The sequence below is a fragment of the Protopterus annectens genome, chromosome 13.part0, assembly GCF_019279795.1.
Source record: "Protopterus annectens isolate FY-2018-M chromosome 13.part0, PAN1.0, whole genome shotgun sequence".
Classification (NCBI taxonomy): domain Eukaryota; kingdom Metazoa; phylum Chordata; order Ceratodontiformes; family Protopteridae; genus Protopterus; species Protopterus annectens.
In genome coordinates this window covers 8000149-8025831 of record NC_056747.1, presented here as the reverse complement: position 1 = coordinate 8025831, position 25683 = coordinate 8000149, and the positions used below count along the sequence as shown (strand labels likewise).

At 45.2% G+C, this 25683-nt stretch overlaps 1 protein-coding gene across 2 annotated transcripts in view; it reads right to left on the bottom strand.

Moving 5' to 3' along the window:
• The window catches only part of LOC122788430 (oocyte zinc finger protein XlCOF6-like), a 436284-nt gene that overhangs the window by 58350 nt on the left and 352251 nt on the right, over positions 1-25683 (bottom strand). For both annotated transcript variants that reach the window (XM_044055497.1, XM_044055498.1), the window contains exon 3: positions 14713-14832. In XM_044055497.1, the coding sequence (XP_043911432.1) occupies positions 14713-14832 (120 nt within the window). The remainder of the gene's footprint in view (positions 1-14712; positions 14833-25683) is intronic.

The window sequence follows — 25683 nt, the reverse complement described above, 5'->3', positions numbered from 1 at the left end:
CATATCCAGAGGATATTCTATCCCCTTCGTGGGTTCCCACATATCTCTCAAACACCTCCCGGACATTCCACCCATGCAAAGGGCGGCAGCAGCACAGGAAATTTCCAAGCTGCTAGGAAAACGAGCCATCAAAACCATCCCCCCAGATCAGTCCGGATCGGGCTTCTACTCCAGGTTCTTTTTGGTGCCAAAGGAAACGGGGGACTTAAGGCCCATCCTGGACCTCTCTACCCTGAACCTGTCAGTTGCCAAAGAAACGTTCCGGATGGTCACACTACAGCTCATCATGCCGTACCTGCAATAGATTGACTGGATGTGCTCGTTAGATCTTCAGGATGTTTACTATCAAATAAAAATGCACAGAAGCTCCAGGAGGTTCCTCCGCTTCTGGCTATGGCCCAATCATTATCAATTTTGAACCCTACCCTTTGATCTCACCACAGCTCCCAGGGTGTTTACCAAAGTGACAGCAGTTGTAATGGCACACCTGAGGCTTCAGGGATTCAGGTCTATCCATACCTGGACGATTGGCTCCTCACTGCTCCCACCAGGTGTCTACTTTCCCAAACCAGGGACACTTGCCCCGAGTTTGGGTATCACTATCAACACAGCCAAGTCTTTACTACAGTCTGTACAGGTGATAGATTACATTGGTGCCAGGATAGACACACCACAGTGCAAAGTGTTCCTGACCTCGGAAAGAGTTCAAAACCTCAGGATGCATGTCTCCCTAGTTTAGCATTCTCACCTCCCGATAGCAGAATCAGTGTTGAGGGCCCTAGGCTTGATAGAGGCGACCATAACTCTCCTTCCATGTGCTCAGCTACACATGCAGATTCTTCAATGGATTCTAGCGGTTCAGTGGTCTTTGTTGGATTTACCACTAAACTATCCTATCCACCTAAGTCAAGTGTGTCAGTCGTCCCTCATATGATGGATGAGCTCTCTGGACATTTTGAAGGGACGATCCTTTGTTCCAGCCCCGGCCCAAACCACAGTGACCACGGATGCCTCCCAACTCGGGTGGGGGGGGCATTGTTCAGGCAGGACAGTCCAAGGTCTGTGGTCTCCCAAAGAGACCAGCTTCCATATCAATCTCCTAGAGATGAGGGCGGTCCCTCTAGCGTTGCAGGCCCTTCATGCCTTTATTCCTCTGGGAACGATTGCCATTCAGTCAGACAACATGTCACTAGTCTGGTATATCAACAAACAGGGAGGGACCATCCCCTTTGTCATGAGGACATGAGAGTGTGGGAATAGGGGATCTCCACCGCTCACTTTCTCATCGCAATGCACATTCCGAGATGGTCCAACATTCTAGCAGACAGGCTAAGTTGGACCATTCTGATGCCTTACGAGTGGTCTCTGAATCTATCAGTGGCGGAACAGATCTTCAGCAAGTGGGGTCAACCTTGCTGCGATCTCTTCGCATCTCCTTCCAACACGAAATACAGCAGGTTTTTCACTCTGAACCCTTCGCTGGGGGCTTGGCCTCCCAGTCTTCTGTATGCTTACCCGCCAGTTCCTCTCATCCAGAGGATTCTGTAGAAAACTTGTCGATTGGGGAGCAAGGTGATCCTCATTACCCCATTCTGACCTCACCAGGTATGGTTTTCCCTTCCTTTGGTCTCACTTTCTGGCTCCACCTTGGATCCTAGATCCCATTCAGATCTGATTTCACACACATTCGGGGGTGCCTCATCCGAGTCTGGACAGCCTGAAGCTCATGGCTTGGCTGCTCCAGTTCCCATGATTGTTAGGGCTCCCAGACTTTCCTCCTCAGTTAAGTCCATTATGGTAGCTGCTCATAAGTTTTCTACCAGAAAGGTTTATAGCAGCAAATGGAAACGTTTTTCTTTCTGGGCCTCTCAGAGGAGTTTAGATCTTTTCACGGCTCCTATTTCCACCATTCTTGATTTTCTAGCGGATATTTTCCAGCATGGAGCTAGGTCTTCTACTATCAAAGTTCAGTTGGCTACCATTTCTCATTTTCATGTGGGTGAGAATTCTGCATCCTTGGCATCTTCTAGACTGTGTAAAGCCTTTATTAAAGGCACTTTTTTGCTACACATCCCCGGACAAACATCCTGTCCCCCTGTGGGACCTTACTATGGTGCTCCAAGCTCTGGGGGCTCCACCTTTCGAGCCTGCCGCAACTGCAGATCTAAAATTTCTATCGTGGAAAACAGCCTTTTTGGTAGCTATCACCTCTGACAGAAGGGTTTCAGAATTGCAGGCCTTGTCCATCAAACTTCCGTACATGATTTTTCATAAAGATAGAGTTTCCCTTCAGACCAATCCATCTTTTCTTCCTAAGGTGGCTTCACTAGTCAATATCAATCATAAATTTGCCTGTGTTCTTTCCCCAATTTTACCAACAGGATGGAATACAAACTACACATGTTGGATGTTCATAGACAGTTATGATTCTATTTACACAGGACAAAAAATTTTCGTAAATCTGATCAATTGTTTGTTTCGTTCTATAGACCCTTTTTGGGCAAACCTATTTCCAAGGTCATTATAGCTAGATGGATTTCTTCATGCATCCTGCAGGTCTATAAGGACAAAGGCATGTCTCCTCCAGGTCAGGTTAAAGCTCATTCCACTAGGTCCCATGGCTATGTCTGCAGTTTTCTGGTCTAGGATGTCTTTGGATGACATTTGTTCTGCAGCTACTTGGTCCTCATCTCATACGTTTATTTCCCATTATAAATTGCATGTGACATCTAGAAGGAGAGCATCCTTTGGCTCCGCGGTGCTCCGAAATATCCTTCCATGAGAGCCTCCCAGGAGTTTAGTAGCTGGGGACTCTGTCCCACAGGTTGAAGACCAAATGAAGTAAACTACTTCAGATTATGTACTCACCATAACGTTCCATCTGAGTAGTTGTACTTTATTTGTCTTCAACCATCCTTCCCTCCTTCCCCCGGACCTTGGCGCATGTTCAGCCTATGGGCTGCAGTATAGGTCACAAGTATGTTATCAGGTCGGGTTCTAAGTATAAGTTATGCAAACTCAATCTGGGGATGGAAGGCAGTGGAGGTGTATTATGGGTAAGGGGAGGAGTCTGGAGCTCGGAGCTGATGCTAGTAATTTTTGCCGGCTTGGATCCAATATGGATCCATATTCCCACAGGATGAAGACAAATGAAGCACAACTACTCAGACGGAACGTTATGGTGAGTACATAACTTCTTTTTTTAAAGCATTAGATTAGAAGTGTGTTTTATTAGGAACTTAGTAGTTTTAAAGCATTAGAAGAGTATTTATTAGAAACTTTAATAATTAAACTTTATTAGTATTGTAGAGCCCATTTTGATTTAGGGGCTACTTACTGTTTGGATAGTGTGCGTTGGCTGAACATAGTTTTCTCTTTGAGATATTGTTATTGGAAATTTAAACAGGTTTTTTTCTTGTGTGCATTTATATTTACATTAGACATATGGCTGGCCAAGAGAAGAAAAAACAACCCAAGTCTGGGTTCAAAAAATGTCCAAAGTGTGGACAGAAGATGTCTGTGACTGATGGTCACGTTAACTGTGTTTACTGTTTGGGTGCTTTGCACTTACAAGAAAGATACTCCATCTGCTATTCTTTCAGTAGCCGCATTCTACAGGAAAGAAAGAGAAAGTTAATTGACACAGGGCTATTAAAATCCTTTTTCAAAAAGCTTTGGGCGATCATGATAAAACATCTAAATCCCCAAAATCTACCAAGTCATCAAAATCATCATCCTCGGTACATAGAGTTTTGGATGCAACACCATCAAAAAAAATTATCGACATCAGCTCCATAGCCTTCAGAGCCAAGCATCATAACCTTTCGGAGCTGGTCCCCAGTCCTGGAACCAGTCTCTGCAGTGTTGAAATCACTAATTTTGCAATCGGTAGCATCATCAATCCATTAATCTTGGTTCCTGATAAGTCTATCTGATTTGGATGTGGATCGTGTGGTGCAGAAGTTGTTACAGGCACCGCCGTTTGCCAAATTGTTATAGGTTCCGACCCAAGTGGTTTCGGAAACGACAGCTGTTCCTCCATCTACTTCTTTTCCTCCTCCAAGCCGAACCAGTCCTTCGGAGCCAGAGGAGTTGGAGCTGATGATTATGGAGCTTTCGGAACCGACGCCTGTTCCAGTGCCATCAGTGCAGACTACTCAGACTTCCTCGGTGCCTATTGAGGGGTCTAGGAGCAGGTCAGGTCTGGGGAGAAAAGTCAGACCGATCTTTCAGCTCCAAATTTAGCTCTTGGGGCTTCGGAGTGGATGAGTTCGGCTCCTATCTCTAGATCAGAGCCCACTGTTCTGGTGCTGAGGGAATCATCTGCTTCTTCAGACCCAGGGGTTCCTTTGCATCAGAACAGGGGTGCCTTTGATGCCATGAGGAGAGTAATGTCCCACAGGACATCCACAATGTCAGGACCAACTATCTCCTCCCCTAAAGTGCCTGTGTCTACTTCTACCTCACAGATCCCTTTGAAGCGTAGAGACCCTGAGCCTCAGGAAGCCCCACTGGGAGGACCCTGCTATTCTGAGACCTCACCAGAAGTTCTCACTGATGAGGTTCCCAGGAAGAGAATTTGCAAGAGGAAGCATTTAGACTCCCTGCAGGAATCTGTCACCTTAGACACCAACTTGGATGAGTCAGAAGGGTCCCCACAGTCCCCCTCGGAGGATATCTCATTTGCAGATATCTTGGAAATCCTAAAGCAGAGGGGTGGCTGGAAGGCCACCAACCTTACTGAGGATGAGTCGGTCCTCCTGAAAGCTTTTGGGTCTCAGCCCTCCACCTCTTGGGTGTCTCCGCCCTTTGATGAGCTTATGGAGCTGGTCTCATGAAGGGCGTGGGAGTCTCCAGACACCATGGAGCCTGTCCCTAGGATGCCTAATAAATTTATTTCCTCTCCTCAGGATAAGACTTTTCTCATGAAGGGAGTGCCTGTTGATGCCATGCTGGTGGCGGCAGCCACCAAAAAGGAGATGTCGGAAACTTCTTCATCTGTCCATCCTCCTAACAGAGATTCTAGGAACATGGAAGCGCATGTTCAGTGACTTTTGCCATGCAATCACTGAACTACCTTACACACTTCACGAAACTGGAAAGAGATCTCTCAAAAGAGCTTGGAGATAATGTACAGGATACAATGGCTGAGGGAGTTGCAGACAAGGTTGCTTCCCAGCTTGCTACTCTTAATTCCATAGTAAACTCTTCCATGCATCTGACATCATATGCAGCTGATGGAACAAGTAGGGCAGGAGGTACAGGAATTGCTCTTAGGAGACCCTCCTGAATGCGCTTATGTTCCTTTGCAGAGCCCTTTAAAGTCATCCTTTGTAAACAGCCCTTTTGATGGCTCATCTCAAAGTAAAGGAAACTCTTACCAGGTGTGAGCAGGAAGGAAAAACTCTGTCTACCGGAGTCAGTTTTTCCACCACCACTAGACCCTACTCCAAAGGTCAAAAGGGAGGAAAGATGTGGTTCTGAAAAGCCCAAGGAGCAATTCAGGACACACGTGGTGAACCCCCCTCCAGGGGCAGAGGAGGGAGTAATATTGGAAGATGCTGCCCTCGTGGCAGAGGGGGTTCGCAGAATCAGGGCAACAGAGATCAGTTCCTTGGGAAGCCCTACCAGTGCTCCTGAAAGGAGGCCTGACTGTCCAACTCTGGAGGCAGTCGGGGGTCACTTATCTTTGCACCCAGACACCTGGCTAAAAATAACAAATGACAACTGGGTACAAAGCATAATATCCAGTGGATATTTTATTCCCTTTGCTACTCCACCTCCCTTGATAACAAAAATCCTGGACGTTCCACCCAGTTACAGGGAATAAGCAACTGTAGAGGTCCAAAGGTTGCTAGAAAAGAGTCATCCAACCAGTCCCAGCAGAGCAGAAAGGATCCGGAACTTAAGATTCTTTTTACTTCCAAAAAAAAACGGGACTGGAGACCTATTTTGGACCTCAGCAGACTAAAAGTACAGTTGTGTACACTTACCATAAGTGTAGATGTTTGAGTGTATTCACTGTTGCAGTCATCACATCTGGGTTATCCTGCCAGGGGTAGCCCTCAGTTGGCCCGAATAACAGAGGCTTAGTATTTCTGCATCAGTTGCTGTTGCTCCAGGACTGTCGTCAGTGGTATAAAATCAGGCAGCAGACACAATTACATCAGTTTTTCTTGCCCTAACTGTCAAGAGCCCCCAAGAGGGAGCTAGATTATGGTGGAAGAACACCACAAGTAGAAAGTAAATACCAAAATTTCTTTGTAAGGAGAGAGAGAGAGAGAGAGAGAAGGGGGCTGGTGGGAGGGAAACCAGGACTGCAACAGTGAATACACTCAAACATCTACATTTATGTAAGTGTACACAACTGTACTATGTTCTTTGTGTTTCACTGTTGCAGTCATCACATTTGGGTTGATTTCCAAAGCTGAAGAAAAGGTTGGTGGCAGTCAAGAAGATTGGGGGGCTGGCTAGGATGCCCTGTAAAACTGCAGTGGCAAAGCCTGCCCTGGATTTGAAGAGAGGCAGGTGGCAATGCTTGGTGAAGGAATGAACAGATGTCCATGTGGCAGCCTCCAGGATGTCCCTGGTGGGGACCCCTCTGAGAAAAGCTGCAGAGGTGGAAGTTGCTCTAGTGGAATGGGTCCTGACCCCCTTTGGGGGTGGTTTCCCATGCTATTTGTAGCAGAAATGGATGCAGTGTGCTATCCATTTGGAGAGTGTTTGTTTGGATATGGCCTTGCCCTCTGCTCCTGCAGTGAAGCTGACTAGCAATTGATCAGTTTTTCTGAAAGATTTTGTCCTGTCCAGGTAGAATCTAAGCTGTCTGGGACTGGTTGGATGACTTTTTTCTAGAGAGTGCAGAATCCTTCCCCCCCTTGTTTTGTGGGTTAGGGAAAGAAGGTGGGCAAATGAATGGATTGGGTGAGAGCCACACTGGACACCACTTTAGGCATGAAGGATGGGTTAGTCCTGAGAGAGACCCTGTCAGCATGGAAAATGATGAAGGGCTCTACAGCGATACGAGCTTGTAACGCTGATACTCTTCTAGCTGAAGTGATGGCCAGAAGCAAGGCTGTCTTTCAAGAGAGAAATTTCAACTCTGCTGAAGCTACAGGTTCAAAGGGGGGCAGGGTGAGCTTTTCCAGCACAAAGTTAAGGTTCCAAGCTGGGGTAGGAGCTCTTCTGGGTGGCCTTAAGTTGTTAGCCCCTCTTAGGAACTGTTTGATGAGAGGGTGTGAAAAGAGAGGTGGCTCTGTGCTGAAATGAGCAGAGATGGCTGAGGCATGAATTTTAATAGAAGAGAAGGATAGACCCTTGTGTAGTAGGTCTGCCAGGTAATCCAGGATGAGAGGTAGGGAGGGCTGTGCCGTTCCGGATCCCTTAGCCTGGATCCAGGTGCAAAATGTTTTCCACTTGTCAGCATAGGATTTTCTAGTGCTGGGGCATCTGGCCTCATGTATAACATCTAGAACTTGGTTGCTAAGGCTTGCAGCTTGAGGAGAGGTCAAGGAATAAGCCAGGCTGCCAGGTTGAGAGTCTGCAATTGGGGATGCATGAATTCTCCATTCCTCTGGGTCAGGAGTGTTGGGGTTTGAGGTAGGTGCCATGGTGGCGGAGGTGACAAGCTGCACAGCAGTGGGGCGTGGGCAGTCCGGGGCAATCAGGATTGTCCTCAGTTTTTCCTCCCTTACTTGAGCAGTGCCCTTGAAATGAGTGGTAGAGGGGGAAATGCATAGACTGAGAGGTTTACCCACTGGAAGGATACAGCATCCACTTTCCAGGCCTTGCTGTGAGGTTCCCTGGTGCAGAATTTGCTGAGCTGGCAAAGAGGTTGACCTGTGGGGTGCCCCATTTCTGGGTTACAAGGGTGAAGGTTCTGTGGTCTAGCTGCCACTTGTGTGGGTCTAGCAGGTTTCTGCTTAAGTTGTCTGCCAGAGAGTTTAGAGAGCCTGGCAGGAATTGTGCTAACAGGTGTAGTTGCAAAGGGTCATGGCGAGCCTTGCAGAGAGGATAAGAGTGAGTCCCTCCCTGCTTGTTGATATACCACATCACTCTGGTGTTGTCTGTTTTGATCAGTAGAGGCCCCGGGGAGAGTAGGAGTCTGAATACTGTCAGGGCATGCTGAACAGCTAACATCTCTTTTTGGTTGATGTGGAGATGTATTGGATTTCGGCTCCATTTGCCCCGAATGCACCTGCCATCCAGGTGAGTACCACAGGCATTGTCTGATGCATCTGTGGTGAGGGTCTGGGATTGTGAGAAGGGAAGTCCCTTGTTATGGTAGCATGCAGCTGCCCACCAAATAAAATCTTTCCTTAGACAAGGTATCATTGGTATAAGTGTTTCCAGGTCTTGAGAGTGCTGACACCAAAGGCTTTTTAGGTACCACTGTAGTTTCCTCATATGCAGTCTGGCATATGGAATGAGTAGAATGCAGGAGGCCATGAACCTAGAGCTTGCAGGATTTTCCTTGCAGATAACTGGGTTCTGGTGGCTAGTTGAGAGAAGTAGCCTGTCAGGTAGGCTTGTTTTTCTGGAGTAAGGAATGCCATCTGAGATGCTGTGTCCTGGCTTGCTCCCAAGAATACAGTTTTTTTGTGTGGGGACTAGTTTTGATTTATTTTCATTGATAGTATACCCCAGAGGGGTCAGTAGGTCCTTTACAAAGGTCAGGTGGTGTAACAGCTTTTCCTGACTGTCTGCCTGAATCAGGCAGTCATCTAAGTATGGGTAAATTTGAATATTTCTTTGTCTGCAAAAAGCAATGGCGGGAGTCAGACATTTTGTGAATAACCTGGGAGCAGTAGATAAGCCAAAGGGAAGCACAGAGAAATGAAAATGCATAGATCCTGTCCTAAAATGAAGGTATTCCCTGCATGATTCCCAGATTGGGATGTGTAGGTGGGCCTCTTAGGTTTAGGGTGGCTAACCAAGCATTCTTGGAAAGCATAGGAGGGTGAGCATTTTGAATTTTGGTATCACCAGAAAGGTGTTTAGAATGGATAGATAGAGGATGGGGTGCCATGTGCCCTCTTTTCTGGGTACTAGGAAGAGTCTGGAGTAGAAACCTTGGCCTATCTGTTCTGCAGGAACATGTTTTATTGCCCTCATGGAGAGCAGGGAAAGGACTTGCTTTTTGGCCTCTGCCCACTGGTTTGGAGGAAGATCTGGGAACCCTTTCTGGGTTGGCAGAGTGTGGAAATAAAATTTGTATCCCTGGGACACTATTTTGAGGACCCAGTGGTTGTTGGCAATGGTTGCCCAGTTACATGCGTGGAAGGAGAGTTTTCCTCCTAGGGGCATGAGCAGGTGGGCAGAGGGAGGGGGTGGAAATGTAAAGTCATTGTGAGTTCTTACCATAAGGGGGTGGCTTTGCACTCCCTGTTTTTGAAGAGGGGGAACTCCATTGCTTAGCTCTCTGCATTCCCTGGGGCTGTTGTCTGGGGGGTCTGCTTCCCCTGGGTCTGGGCTGAGTTGACCTGGAGGGGGCAGGAAAGGACCAGTGCTTGGAAGGGCAATGCCTACTGAACCTCGGTGGCTGGACCTGTAAGAAGTCTTTAACTGTATGTATAGATTTAGCTTTATCTTCCATTTTTTTAAGACCTCTTCTGTCTTGGTGCCAAATAAGTTGTCTTTGTACAAGGGGGCATCCAATAATTTGGATTTGACATGGTCTGGTCCTTAAGCCAAGCATGCCTTCTTAGGACCGAACCAGTGACTGCTGCACTGCAAGATGCTTTTAGGGAGTCAAAACCACATTGTACGGTGTGCTTAGTTACTTGACTTGCAAAATGCATAAACTCTTGTAATTCTATTTTCTGCACAAGCAGGAAAAGAAGATATTTTTTGTTTTCAGCATGCGGAACTGACAATTTAATGCTCTAATAGCAAGAGTGGCAGAAGTGTATACTTTTTTTACCCCATCTGTCTAATTCTCAGGAATCCCTATCTGAGGAGGTGGGATTCTTAGCTGAAGTTGCTTTGATTCCTTTAGGTCCTTGAGAGATGACCTCGGGGTCAGCAGTAGGATTTTTGAAAAGAAATTTGTGAGAGTCAGGGACTCTATAATACCTGTCAGGTTTCCTGGGAGCAGGAGGGAGGGTGTCAGGAGTCAGACTGGATTCCATAAAAACATCATCCACAACATCCAGGACAAGAGGAATGGCCAGAAATCTGTGCTGTGGTAGATCCAAGAATTCTCTGAGTCTCTTTTTTGACTGAGGATAGTCCTGACATTCCCATTGGAAATGCTCCCTTAAAGCATGTAGAGTTTCCCTAAAGGAAAAGTCCTCAGGTGGAGAGGCTGAGGGGATGGATTCCTCTGCATCAGAATCCTCATAAGCAGAGAGGGGTTGCATATCTTCATATTCAGATGCATCGGAGTCATTGGACACCTGTTCAGATAAAACTACTGGGGATAAGTCTCTTTTTCTTTTGGAAGGGGTAGCCTGGCTTCCCCTAATAAGCATTATAAGGTCTTCCACCAATTTAAGCATTTGGGACTGAGGCAAGGAAGCAGGTGCCTGAGCTTGGGTCTCGGTTTTTTGGGTGTGGTTCGTACTCTGTGCCTTAGAAACTCGGTTTTCGAAAGAACTGAAGATGCGAAAGAAGTCAGTCTGTGTCGAGTATAGGCAGTGCGAAGTACTTCTTCGGAAGCTGGTGCCTGCTAAGTGCTCCGGACCCATCCAAAGTAGAGATATCCGCAGGATCCTTAGTTGAAGAAGAGTCTTGCAGCATACCGGACTCCAAAAGGGTCTTGGTAGCGGCCTGCGAATCCACAGAAGTGGGCATCAGGGGTTGTGAAAGCACCTCACTGAGGACCGGAGAACTGATGACTAGCTTAACGGAAGCGTTGTCGGCAGTTTTGGACCTGTGCGGTCTGTCTCTGTCTTTATCCTTATGTTTTTTCAGAAGATCAGTAGTTGGATGGCTTACCGAAGCCATATCAGAATTCGAGGACTGACAGCAAAAATATGTAGCTACAATAAGGAACCGACGACGTATAGTTTTGGCGTTGATCAAAGCACAAAAGCGACAGCAGGGGACGTCGTGGTCTGGACCTAAACAGGTGATGCAGTAAGAATGGAAGTCTTGGGGTGGTATTTGCTTTCCACAGGCGAGGCAATTGTTAACTTTTTCTGACATCGGTTAGAGCAAGAAAAAAGGATCCCCAATGGGGTACTTAGCTTTAGAAGACTTCAACTTCAATTCGGAAACGAAAACTCAGGTAGCAGCCAACCGGCACTCGTGCGAACTGCTTCTGCTTTGGGCTCCTCAGTAAGAAAGACTTTGTGTAATGGTGTCGGCTGCTTGATTTTATACCACTGATGACCTGATGTCAGTCCTGGAGCGATAGCAACCGACGCAGAAATACTTAGCCTCTGGTATTTGGGCCGACTAAGAACATCAGATCTGTCAAGAAGGAGAAGTTCTGGATGGTCATGCTAAAGATGATACTTCCCTTTTTAGGGAAAGACAATTGGATGTGTTCGATAGAGCTCCAGGATGTGTACTATAACATAAAAATGGCCAGACCATCTAGGGATCATCTGCGCTTCCAGCTGGGAGCCAATCATTACCAGTTTTGAGCCCTGCCCTTTGGTCTCACTATAGTCCTCAGAGTGTCCCAAATGTATGGCAGTGGTCACGGCTCACGTGAGGTGTTTGGGATTCCAGGTGTTTCTGTACTTAGACGATTGACTCCTCATCACCACCACCAGGCATCAGCTTATACAAGCCAGGGACACCATTCTTATTCTTTGCAATCAACTGGGGATTACCATAAACTTAGAAACATCTGCCTTGTTGCCATCACAACATATAGTTTTTATTGGAGCAGATCTGGACACCACCACCACTTTAAAACTTCCTTCAGAAAGGATATTGGTACTTCGACAACAAATTCTGAACCTCATATCCAGAGGCAAGTCACCAGCCTCACGTGTGCTAAAATTGTTGGGGACGATGGCGGCTGCAATAATAGCAATTCCCTTGGGTCGTATGCACATGCGTATTCTACAATGGCTCCTGTTCACGCAATGGTCCTATCAAGAACTCCCAATGTCACATCTCATCATTCTAACAAACTCCTGCAAAAAGGATCTTCGGTGGTGCTTGACCTCTTTCCAAGTAATGATAGGTCGCCCTTTTATCCTACACTCACCAGTGGCCACTGTGACCAAGAATGCTTCCTTGATCGGGTGAGGGGGGGCATTTTCAGGGAAGAACAGCCGAAGGCACATGGACCGAACAAGAGACATATTTGCATATCAATGTCCTGGAGATGAGAGCGGTACTCTTGGCATTGCAGTACTTTCAGGACTCTCTCCCTCTGGGGACAATTGCAATTCAGATGGACAACATGTCGGTGGTCTGGTATATAAACAAACAAGGAGGAACCAGGTCCTATCCCCTTTGTCGAGAGGCTCTAAGAGTATGGCAGTGGGCTATCTCCACCCAGCGCTTTCTGATAGCAATGCACATCCCAGGGAAACCTAACATGATAGACAAACTGAGGAGGGCAATTTTGTTGCCTCACGAGTGGTCCCTCAAAGAAGAAATAGTGGAAAGAATATTCCATAGATAGGGCCAGCCTTGCTGCGATCTCTTTGCATCCCCCATAAACACAAAATGTAGAAGCTATTTTGCCCTAATCCCCCCTCCGGGAGATGCTCAAAGGGATGCACTCGTATACGATTGGCTCCCGGGTCTCCTTTATGCCTTCCCACCAATACCCCTGATACCCAAAGTGTTACAGAAAGCCAAAGCCATGGGAAGGACCATCATTCTTATACCCCCCCCCACTGGCCTCATCAGATTTGGTTCCCCTTTCTTTGACTTCATGTATTGGAAGAGCCTTGGATTCTAGATCCAATTCCAGACCTTCTGATGCACTCATCGGGGGCTCTTCATCCCTTCCTCCAGTCCCTGAAATTGACAGCTTGGCTGCTCCAATTTCCAACATAACCTCTCAACTGAAACACAACATATTTTAATATCCTCTCACAAATCATCTACTAGGAAATTATACCTCGGCAAATGGAATAGATTTTCCATATGGGCTTCTCAAAATAACACTGACCTATACCTAGCCCCTATTTCCTCCATCCTAGAATTTTTGACTATGCTTATCAACAAGGGAGCAGCGGCAGCCATCATTCGTGTGCAGCTCGCTGAGATCTCTAAATTTCATCTTGATACTGAAGGCTTTAATGTAATGTCACACAAGCTATCCAAAGCTTTTCTCAAGGGTACTCTCCACCTTATACCACTCGTCAAATCCCCTTATACACCTTGGAATCTAAATCGTATGCTTTCACGCATCATTCTTCCACTATTTGAGGCAGCTTCTTCATGCAATTTAAAATTTTTGTCTTGGAAGACTGTCTTTTTAGTAGCCATCACATCTGCCCGAAGAGGTTCAGAGATACAGGCCTTGTCTATAAAACCCCAGTATTTGATTTTTCATTCTGATAAGAGTTTCACTACGAACAAATCCTTCATTCTTACCTAAAGTTTGTACTGAAGCTAACCTTAACCAAACCATAGAATTACTGTATTTTTTTTCCCAAACACACCAATAACGTGGAGTATATGCTGCACAAACTTGATGTTCACAGACATCTTTGATTTTACCTAGATAGAACCAAAGAATTTAGAAGATCCGAACAACATTTTGTTTCCTTTTCAGACTCCAGAAAAAGTTAGACGTGTGGCAAAAACTACTCTTTCGAAATGGTTATCTGATTGCATCACCTTCACTTACTCAGCTGCCAATATACCTCTGCAACACAAAATAAAAGCTCATTCAACCAGAGCTGTTTCCACATCTTCAGCCTTTACTGTCAGGCTACCAATAGATAGTATTTGTGCAGCAGCCACTTGGTCAAAGCCTTATACTTTTATCACTCATTACAAAGTCGACAGGGCTTCCTTTGGTTCCACTGTTCTGAGAAAGATACTCCCATGAGACACCCAAGAAAGATGGTGCTTGGGACGTTACCCATCTGTAAGAATGAATGGAGAGATAGAACAACTTCACATAAAGAAATTATGTACTCACACTAACATTCCATGTGAGTTGTTCATCTCGCCTTCAGTCTTACTTCCCACCCTCCGACCCCCTCCAGGCTTTTTCACGGACCGAGATTCATGTTTTATCATGGCTGCTTTGTCCTTCCTATGATTTCCTTACCTAAAAGAGGGATAGCATGGCATATGGTATTGTTAGAGGCAGCAAACAAGATCTGAGGTAACATGAGGTGCATCATGGGATAGGGACTTGGCCTCGAGCTGTCTGAAGACCTCGAGCTTTGTAGTTGGTCGACTCGGAGCCGAGGATTGGCTCCAAACCCATCTATAAAAAAATGGAACGTTATGCTGAGTACATAACTTCTTTTTTTTTTTCCACTGACTTTACTAATCATGTACTGTACCAGACAGCCATATTATCTGACAGCACATATTACTGTTTCCTGACCAGATGCTGCAAGTAAGATCCTATGACTTCACTGATTAATTATACTGTGAGAGTCCAGTTTAATCATAGATTTATTACAATATTTTTGGAAAGTTCATAAATAAATGACATTTGTTACATCCTGGATATACTTGATATTTATTCATCATTAGTCACGTTTTCATCTTTTTCCATCTGAGGTCTTAAATATGAATTAAGCCAATTCACTCCATTACTAGCCATCTACTTACTAGCTGAGGTGAATCCAGGAAGACCTAGACGAACACCAGTTATGTCTTCTTTGATATTAAATGGAAGTTCGTTGGGTTTTTCAATTAGCAGCAGCAGCTGTTCCACTGAGATATTAAATCCTGCATAACAAAAGCAAAAACAAAATATGGTTAAACACACTTCAGGAAATTGCTGCATGTTTTCAGTACTTAGCTGCAAGGACATGATGGATAACTTTAAAAATAAATAAAACAGACCAGCATTTCAGAGATGACTCAGCCATCTGCTTAATAAACTGTAACCCCGGTTCAACGAATTAAAGATTTTTACAATATCTCAATGCTAATGCAAAAGGTTTACAATCTTAATGCAAAAATATCAACGAGACAATTGGAGAGTCAGTAAAATGGCACTCACCCTCTCTCCATACCTCCCAGTCACCACTGGTGTACCACAAGGCTGTATCCTTGGCCCCTCCTCTTTAAGACTCTCACCCACACCCTCCACACATCCACACAACAGGCCTCCCTGATACAGTATGCAGATACACTTGTTTGCACATCTCACAGCCAGGAACACCACTGACTATTCTAGTAGGATATTCAACCTACTTAATAATGATACTGAATACATTAGGATGTCTAAAAATGAGATTAATATTGCATACGGTAAAACTGATTTATTTCCCAAGGATTTGGTTAGCCATGGGTGACTGATAAATTGTTACGATTTTTACATGCACAACATCATATAGTCCCCATGCTTATCTGGCATTCCAAAAGTTCATAAGAACACTGAGGAACTTCCTTTTAGACCAATTGTTGTGGTGGGTGATTCAAAACCTCACCTGCTGGAACTCTAAGGAGACAGAGTAGTTAAACATTTCATAGGTTCATAGATTAGTACTAGGCTAACTGTCCTTGTTAGCCATTTTACACCTAGCCAAGCCTAGCCAATTACATCATGTGAGTATCAAACCCCAAACCCTGTGTCTGTAAGGTCTAAATGTTAATACATTCTTAAGGATTTGCGGAACTTTTCAGGCCAAATAAAATCAGAGTATTTCATCCCATTTGGCTTTTGGTTACTATAGATGTGGTTGATCATTTCTCTTATATTCCCTACAATATTGGTTTATGTTGTTTTAATGAGGACCTTTGTATATATGAATTCTTGTCCAACAGTGAAAATAATTTTATTATTTAATTTATGTAAACTATTCTGAAGAACAATTATATTTAGTTTGTAGGGGAATACTACAAGCAATTTAGCAGGGTGGTGATGGGAGCTGCATGAGCCCCACTTTTTGTTGATTTACTTAGGTGGTTTTGGGAACAGAAGGTTGTTTTGAATTCTACATATTGTTCTAATATTATAAACCTGTTTTGATTTTTGGATAATATATTTATGCTACATAAAGGTGATTATGAACAGCTGGCTCAATTTATAACATATTAATTATACTAGTGCATTTTTAACTTTACTTATCAATGCTCTAGCGTCAATATCAATTACTTAAAAGTTTCAATGATTAAGGATTTAAAGATAGGAAACTTTAAGTCTACTATACATAGAAAACCAACTTTCTCCAACTGTCACCTTCATTTTTGTAGATATGTACCACCCTATCAAACAGAAAAAAAAGTTTAGTTAAGTGTCAAATGGTTAGAGTATCAAGAATTATTTCTGACAATTTTTATGTATTGAATTAAATGTTCCTCTTAATATGTTTCTGATGAGGGGTTACCCCTTAGATATGCTTATAAACATTAGACAGGAGATTGTTCAGAGAAGGCAACAAAAATTTAAACCAATTTTGGGAGCAGGTTTAACTTATAATTAATAGCAATAAATAAGTCACTAAGGGGATGCCAGGATATATAAATCGTATGTGTATAAAATAACACATATATTAAGGATGGCCATCATATTTTACCAATTATTAATAACTGGAATATAATTTCCCATGATAGAGATTTGTGTAAACGGCTAGGCAGTAGACCTCATTTTACTTTCTTTAGAAATGCTAACATTAAACAGAAACTAGAGATGGGTATACAATTTTGCACAAATCAACATAATAAGAAACCAATGGGGACCAAAAAATGTGGCACCCATGGGTACTGCAAATATATTTTTGAAGGAAATGAATTATACTTGAAGTATTAATTAAAGTTTAAATTTACCTCTAGATATGATTGTAATAGCAAAGGTGTGGTATACCTAGCCTTTTTTTAATTCATGTTTTTGTTTCAATGTTGGAAGAATAGAATATCAATTTAAACAAAGAATACAAGAGCATTATTATGAAATTAATGAAATAAAGATTCTAATGTTCTTTTTAAACATAAAGTAGTTTGTAATACTAATACATTTTATTATTTCATGGTATTAGAAAGAATTGTTGTATAAAATTCTACCATAATCATAGATGTCCTTCTCTTCCACATTGCAGTATTCTAACGTGGAGATCCCCCGCCTAAGGCTACCAGAACATCCAGCTCATATACAAAAGCTTATCCTGGCTGCTGAAAGGTACATGGGACATCACATACAGGGACCATAAACCGTGGGCCATAAATGTGATATCTGCATGCTCAGAACTGAATGCCCCAGTCAGACAATAGTCTAAGATAAGCTGAAAGGATGCCATCCAGGAAAGGGAAAAGGTCCTGGGGGGGGGGGGTAGGAGGGAGGGACAGGAATACTGCAACATGGGAGAGAAGGACATCTATTGTCATCGCAAAATTTTACACAACTATTCTATGTCCTTCTATTCTGATGTTGCAGCATGTTGCATGTGGGAGTGTACCAAAGCTCAGCCTGTGATATGGGAGGAGGAAGAGGATGCAGTCTCCAGGAATCCATGCAGTATCAGTATTCTAACATGTGGGAGTACCAAAGCTCAGCCTGTGATATGGGAGGAGGGAGAGGATGCAGTCTCCAGGAATCCATGCAGGATCAGTATTCTAACATATGGGAGTACCAAAGCTCAGCCTGTGATATGGGATGAGGAAGAGGATGCAGTCTCCAGGAATCCGTGCAAGTTCAGTATTCTAACATGTGGGAGTGTACCAAAGCTCAGCCTGTGATATGGGATGAGGAAGAGGATGCAGTCTCCAGGAATCCGTGCAAGATCAGTATTCTAACATGTGGGAGTGTACCAAAGCTCAGCCTGTGATATGGGATGAGGAAGAGGATGCAGTCTCCAGGAATCCACGCAGGATCAGTATTCTAACATGTGAGAGTGTACCAAAGCTCAGCCTGAGATATGGGAGGAGGAAGAGGATGCAGTCTCCAGGAATCCATGCAGGATCAGTATTCTAACAAGTGGGAGTGTACCAGAGCTCAACCTGTGATATGGGAGTTGGAAGAGGATGCAGTCTCCAGGAATCCATGCAGGATAAGTATTCTAACAAGTGGGAGTGTACTAAAGCTCAGTCTGTGATATGGGAGGAGGGAGAGGATGCAGTCTTTAGGAATCCATGCAGGATCAGTATTCTAACATGTGGGAGTGTACCAGAGCTCAGCCTGTGATATGGGAGTTGGAAGAGGATGCAGTCTCCAGGAATCCATGCAGGATCAGTATTCTAACATGTGGGAGTGTACCAGAGCTCAGCCTGTGATATGGGAGTTGGAAGAGGATGCAGTCTCCAGGAATCCATGCAGGATCAGTATTCTAACAAGTGGGAGTGTACTAAAGCTCAGTCTGTGATATGGGAGGAGGGAGAGGATGCAGTCTCCAGGAATCCATGCAGGATCAGTATTCTAACATGTGGGAGTACCAAAGCTCAGCCTGTTATATGGGATGAAGAAGAGGATGCTGTCTCCAGGAATCCATCCAGGATCAGTATTCTAATATCTGGGAGTGTACCAAAGCTCAGCCTGTGATATGGGAGGAGGAAGAGGATGCAGTCTCCAGGAATCCATGCAGGGTCAGTATTCTAACAGGTGGGAGTGTACCAAAGCTCAGCCTGTGATATGGGAGGAGGAAGAGGATGCAGTCTCCAGAAATCCATGCAGGATCAGTATTCTAACAGGTGGGAGTGTACCAAAGCTCAGCCTGTGATATGGGATGAGGAAGAGGATGCAATCTCCAGGAATCCATGCAGAATCAGTATTCTAACATGTGGGAGTTCCAAAGCTCAACCTTGGTTATGGGAGGAGGAAGAGGATGTAGACTCCAGGAATCAATGCAGGATCAGTATTCTAACATGTGGGAGTACCAAAGCTCAGCCTGTGATATGGGAGGAGGAAGAGGATGCAGTCTCCAGGAATCCATGCAGGATCAGTATTCTAACATGTAGGAGTGCCAAAGCTCAGCATGTGATATGGGAGGAGGAAGAGGATGCAGTCTTCAGAAATCCATGGAGGATCAGTGTTCTAAAATGTGGGAGTACCAAAGCTCAGCATGTGATATGGAAGGAGGAAGAGGATGCAGTCTCCAGGAATCCATGCAGGATCAGTATTCTAAAACGTGGGGGTACCAAAGCCCAGCCTGTGAAATGGGAGGAAGAGGATGCAGTCTCCATGAATCAATGCAGGATCAGTATTCTAACATGTGGGAGTACCAAAGTTCAGCCTGTGATATGGGAGGAGGAAGAGGATGCAGTCTCCAGAAATCCATGGAAGATCAGTATTCTAACATGTGGAAGTGTACTAAAGCTCAGCCTGTTTTATGGGAGGAGGAAGAGGATGTAGTCTCCAGGAATCCATGCAGGATCAGTATTCTAACATGTGGGAGTACCAAAGCTCAGCCTGTGATATGGGAGGAGGAAGAGGATGCAGTCTCCAGGAATCCATGCAGGATCAGTGTAATAACATGTAGGAGTGCCAAAGCTCAGCCTGTGATATGGGATGAGGAAGAGGATGCAGTCTCCAAGAATCCATGCAGGATCGGTATTCTAACATGTGGGAGCACCAAAGCTTATCCTATGATATGGGATGAGGAACAGGATGCATTCTCCAGGAATCCATGGAGGATCAGTATTCTAACATGTGGGAGCACCAAAGCTCAGCCTGTGATATGGGACGAGGAAGAGGATGCAGTCTCCAGGAATCCCTGCAGGAACATTCTAACATGTGGGAGTAACAAAGCTCAGCATGTGATATGGGAGGAGGAAGAGGATGCAGTCTCCAGGAATCCATGCGGGATCAATGTGGGAGTACCAAAGCTCAGCCTGTGATATGGGATGAGGAAGAGGATGCAGTCTCCATGAATCCATGCAGGATCAGTATTCTAACATCTGGGAGTACCAAAGCTCAACCTGCTGTATGGGATGAGGAAGAGGATGCAGTCTCCAGGAATCCATGCAGGATCAGTATTCTAATATGTGGGAGTGTACCAAAGCTCAGCCTGTGATATGGGCGGAGGAAGAGGATGCAAGTCTCCAGGAATCCATGCAGGATCAGTATTCTAACAGGTGGGAGTGTACCAAAGCTCAGCCTGTGATATGGGAGGAGGAAGAGGATGCAGTCTCCAGAAATCCATGCAGGATCAGTATTCTAACATGTGGGAGTGTACCAAAGCTCAGCCTGCGATATGGGAGGAGGGAGAGGATGCATTCTCCAGGAATCCATGCAGGATCAGTATTCTAACATGTGGGAGTGTACCAAAGCTCAGCCTGTAATATGGGATGAGTAAGAGGATGCAGTCTCCAGGAATCCATGGAGAATGGCTTTTAGCAAACCCTGCCATAGCTTTAGAGATGCAGTACAATTTTTTGATGTTTACTTAAAGAGTGGATTGAAAACCATTCAAGCTGTCTCTAAAATGGTGGCTGTGTCTAGCCCTTTGAAGAATGCCCCTGAAGAGACCACTGCTCTGGTTGAGTGAGCTCTCACCAAGTAGGGTAACTGTCTTCCATGGAAGGAGTAGCAGACAGATATAGTTTTGAAAATCCATGCAGATATAGTTTGTGTGGATACAGCTTTCCCCCGAGCCCTGGGCTGAAAGGATACAAACAGTTGGCTGGACTTCCTGATGTCCTGTTAGGTAGAATCTAAGCTGTCTGTGAACATCAAGGGAGGGGAGCACTCTCTCACTGTCATTCTGTCGGGAAGGAGGGAAGCTGGGCAAATGAATAGATTGGTCAAGGGATAGTTCATTAACCACTTTAGACATGAAGGAGGTAGCTGTACGGAGTGAGACCCTGTCCTTATGAAAAATGAGGTAAGGTGGAATAGCCATGAGTGTTTGTAACTCTGAGACTCTTCTGGCCAAAATTAGGGCTACAAGAAGCATCGTTTTGCAGGTACACATCTTTAAGGTGGCTGAAGCTGCTGGTTCAAATGGAGCAGTAGTGAGTTTCTCCAAAATAAGATTCAAATCCCAAGAAGGAGGGATGGGTTTTCTCAATGGTCTGATGTGAAGGACCCCTTTGAGAAACAGCTCCACCTCTAATCTGGATAACAATGGTGGACTGAGAGGTAAGCAGGCTGAGATGGCTGACATATGGACTTTTACTGAAGAGTACGAAAGTTCATATTTTAGCAGCTCACACAAACAGGACAAAAAGTACAGTTGTGTACCTACCATAAATGTAGATGTTCGAGTGTATTCACTGTCGCAGTATACATAAAGTACAGGTGTGTGCACTTACTATAAATGTAGATGTTCGAGTGTATTCACTGTTGTAGTATACATAAAGTACAGTTGTGTACACCTACCATAAATGTAGATGTTCGAGTGTATTCACTGTTGTAGTATACATAAAGTACAGTTGTGTACACCTACCATAAATGTAGATGTTCGAGTGTATTCACTGTCGCAGTATACATAAAGTACAGCTGTGTACACCTACCATAAATGTAGATGTTCGAGTGTATTCACTGTTGTAGTATACATAAAGTACAGCTGTGTACACCTACCATAAATGTAGATGTTCGAGTGTATTCACTGTTGCAGTCATCACTCTAGGGTTACCTGCAGGTAGCCCTCAGTCAGCCCGAATACCAGAGTCTTGGGATTTCTGCGTCGGATGCCGTCTCCTCTTCTATGACATCAGGTTGTTAGGGGTATAAACCATGCAGCTGACGCTATTGCATCAGTTTTTCTTGCCCCAGATGTCAGGAGCCCCCAAAATAGGAAGCAATTACATGGTGTGGATTACCTCCAGTAAAAAGTAAATACCATTGCCATAAGATATGGCCATAAAAGAGGATAGGTAGAAAGTACAGAAAAGTCAGGGGGCTGGAGGGAGGGTAACCAGGACTGCAACAGTGAAGACACTCGAACATCTACATTTATGGTAGGTGTACACAACTGTACTATGTTCGTGTTTCACTGTTGCAGTCATCACACTTGGGTTGATTCCCAAAGCTGAGGAAGGGTGGAGGCAGTCAAGAAGTATTAGGGCTGGCTAGCAGGCCTTGTAAGACTGGTGTAGCAAATCCAGCTCTGGATGTAGACAAGATAGGCAAGTGCTAATGCTTGGTGAATGTGTGTATTGAACTCCAGGTTGCAGCTTCCAGGATGTCCCTGGTAGGGACTCCCCTGAGAAATGCTGTAGAGGTTGAGGTAGCCCTAGTGGAATGGGTTCTGATCCCTTGTGGGGTAGGTTTTCCATGGTGCATGTAGCAGAAATGGATGCAGTGTGTTATCCATTTGGAGATGGTTTACTTTGAAATGGCCTTGCCCTCTGCCCCTGTAGCAAAGCTGACTAGCAGCTGGTCAAATTTTCTAAATGGTTTAGTCCTGTCAAGGTAGAACCTAAGCTGTCTGTGCACATTCAAGGAGTGCAGTATCCTTTCCCCTTTATTCTGAGGATTAGGAAAAAAGGTTGATAAATGGATGGATTGGTTTAAAGCCACACTGGATACCACCCTTGGGCATAAATGATGGGTTAGTCCTGAGGGAAACCCTGTCTGCATGGAAGATAATGAAGGGTTCCACAGCCATAAGGGCCTGTAACTCAGACACTCCTCTTGCTGAAGTGATGGCTAGAAGTAAGGCTGTTTTCCAAGAGAGGAATTTTAACTCTGCTGTAGCAGCAGGCTCAAAAGGGGAAGCATGAGCTTCTCTAGTACAAAATTAAGGTCCCAGGCAGGAGTGGGTGCTCTCCTCAGGGGTCTTAAATTGTTAGCTCCTCTCAGGAACTGTTTGATCAGAGGGTGAGAGAAGAGGGGTGGCTCAGTATTATAATGAGTTACGATGGCAGAGGTATGAATCTTAATGGATGAGAAGGATAGGCCTTTGTAGAGCTGCTCTGCTGGATAATCTAGGATTTGAGGTAAGATGGGCATGGATGTGTCCTTTCCCTGAGACTGGCTCCAAGAACAGTATCTTTTCCACTTTTCTGTATAGGATTTCCTAGTACTAGGCCTCCTGGTGTCAAGGATGACATCCAGCACCTGTTTGCTGAGGGTTGCTGGGGATGTATTCAGGGAATAAGCCAGGCTGCGAGGTTCAGGGTTTGTATTCAGGGAATAAACCAGGCTGCTAGGTTCAGGGTTTGTATTCAGGGAATAAGCCATGCTGCCAGGTTCAGGGGATGTATTCAGGGAATAAGCCAGGCTGCTAGGTTCAGGGGATGTATTCAGGGAATAAGGCAGGCTGTTAGATTCAGGGTTTGTATTCAGTGAATAAGCCAAGTTGCTAGGTTCAGGGCTTGCATTCAGGGAATAAGCCAGGCTGCTAGGTTCAGGGGATGTATTCAGGGAATAAGCCAGGCTGCTAGGTTCAGGGTTTGTATTCAGGGAATAAGCCAAGCTGCTAGGTTCAGGGTTTGTATTCAGGGAATAAGCCAGGCTGCTAGGTTCAGGGTTTGTATTCATGGAATAAGCCAGGCTGCTAGATTCAGGTGATGTATTCAGGGAATAAGCCAGGCTGCTAGGTTCAGGGGATGTATTCAGGGAATAAGCCAGGCTGCTAGGTTCAAGGTTTGTATTCAGGGAATAAGCCAGGCTGCTAGGTTCAGGGTTTGTATTCAGGGAATAAGCCAGGCTGCTAGGTTCAGGGTTTGTATTCAGGGAATAACCCAGGCTGCTAGGTTCAGGGGATGTATTCAGGGAATAAGCCAGGCTGCTAGGTTCAGGGTTTGTATTCAGGGAATAAGCCAGGCTGCTAGGTTCAGGGTTTGTATTCAGGGAATAAGCCAGGCTGCTAGGTTCAGGGTTTGTATTCAGGGAATAAGCCAGGCTGCTAGGTTCAGGGTTTGTATTCAGGGAATAAGCCAGGCTGCTAGGTTCAGGGGATGTATTAATGGAATAAGCCAGGCTGCTAGGTTCAGGGGATGTATTCAGGGAATAAGCCAGGCTGCTAGGTTCAGGGGATGTATTCAGGGAATAAGCCAGGCTGCTAGGTTCAGGGTTTGTATTCAGGGAATAAGCCAGGCTGCTAGGTTCAGGGTTTGTATTCAGGGAATAAGCCAGGCTGCTAGGTTCAGGGTTTGTATTCAGGGAATAAGCCAGGTTGCTAGGTTCAGGGTTTGTATTCAGGGAATAAGCCAGGCTGCTAGGTTCAGGGTTTGTATTCAGGGAATAAGCCAGGCTGCTAGGTTCAGGGTTTGTATTCAGGGAATAAGCCAGGCTGCTAGGTTCAGGGGATGTATTCAGGGAATAAGCCAGGCTGTTAGATTCAGGGGATGTATTCAGGGAATAAGCCAGGCTGCTAGGTTCAGGGTTTGTATTCAGGGAATAAGCCAGGCTGCTAGGTTCAGGGTTTGTATCAGGGAATAAGCCAGGCTGCTAGGTTCAGGGGATGTATTCAGGGAATACGCCAGGCTGCTAGGTTCAGGGGATGTATTCAGGGAATAAGCCAGGCTGCTAGGTTCAGGGGATGTATTCAGGGAATAAGCCAGGCTGCTAGGTTCAGGGTTTGTATTCAGGGAATAAGCCAGGCTGCTAGGTTCAGGGTTTGTATTCAGGGAATAAGCCAGGTTGCTAGGTTCAGGGTTTGTATTCAGGGAATAAGCCAGGCTGCTAGGTTCGGGGTTTGTATTCAGGGAATAAGCCAGGCTGCTAGGTTCAGGGGATGTATTCAGGGAATAAGCCAGGCTGCTAGGTTCAGGGGATGTATTCAGGGAATAAGCCAGGCTGCTAGGTTCAGGGTTTGTATTCAGGGAATAAGCCAGGCTGCTAGGTTCAGGGTTTGTATTCAGGGAATAAGCCAGGCTGCTAGGTTCAGGGTTTGTATTCAGGGAATAAGCCAGGCTGCTAGGTTCAGGGTTTGTATTCAGGGAATAAGCCAGGCTGCTAGGTTCAGGGTTTGCAGCTCAGGATGCAAAATCTGGCCCCCCAGCTGGGACAGCAGGGAAGGGATCTGATGCAGGTACCAGGGTGGCACTGTTGTCAGACTGTGTAAAAGTGGGTACCAGTGCTGGCGTGGCCAGTCTGGTGCAATAAGGGATTGTCCTTGGCCTGTCCTGTTTGATCTTGAGTAGTACTTTCGAGAGGAGGAGCAGAGGGGGCAGGCATAAATTGAGAGGTTTTCCCATGTAAAGGATAGGGCATCCACTTTCCATGCTTGGCTGTGGAGAGGTCTGGTGCACAATTTGCTCAATTGGTTGTTCTGGAGGGAAGCAAAAAGGTCTGCCTCTGGTGTCCCCCACCTGTGGATTAGAAGCTTTAATGAATTGGATTCCAGTTTCCACTCGTGCGGGCCCCTTAGATTTCTGCTTAAGTCATCTGCCAGTGAATTGTGTTTGCCTGGCAGGAATTGAGCTTGCAGGTGCACTTGGTTGCTCAAGGCTGTGTTCCACAGAGCCATGGCTGACCTGCAGAATGGGTTGGAATGAGTTCCCCCCTGCTTGTTTATGTACCACATGATTGTGGTGTTGTCTGTCTATATCAAGAGTGGTCCTGGAAGGATAAGGTATTTGAAGGCTGTCAGAGCATTCTGTATAGCTAACATTTCTTTTTGATTGATATGCAGGTGCATTTGTCCTAGACTCTATTTGCATTGAATGCATTTGCCTGCCATGTGAGCCCCCGCCCCATGCATAGTCTGATGAGTCTGTTGTCAAGGTTTGGGAGGCACGGGGTTGAGTGAA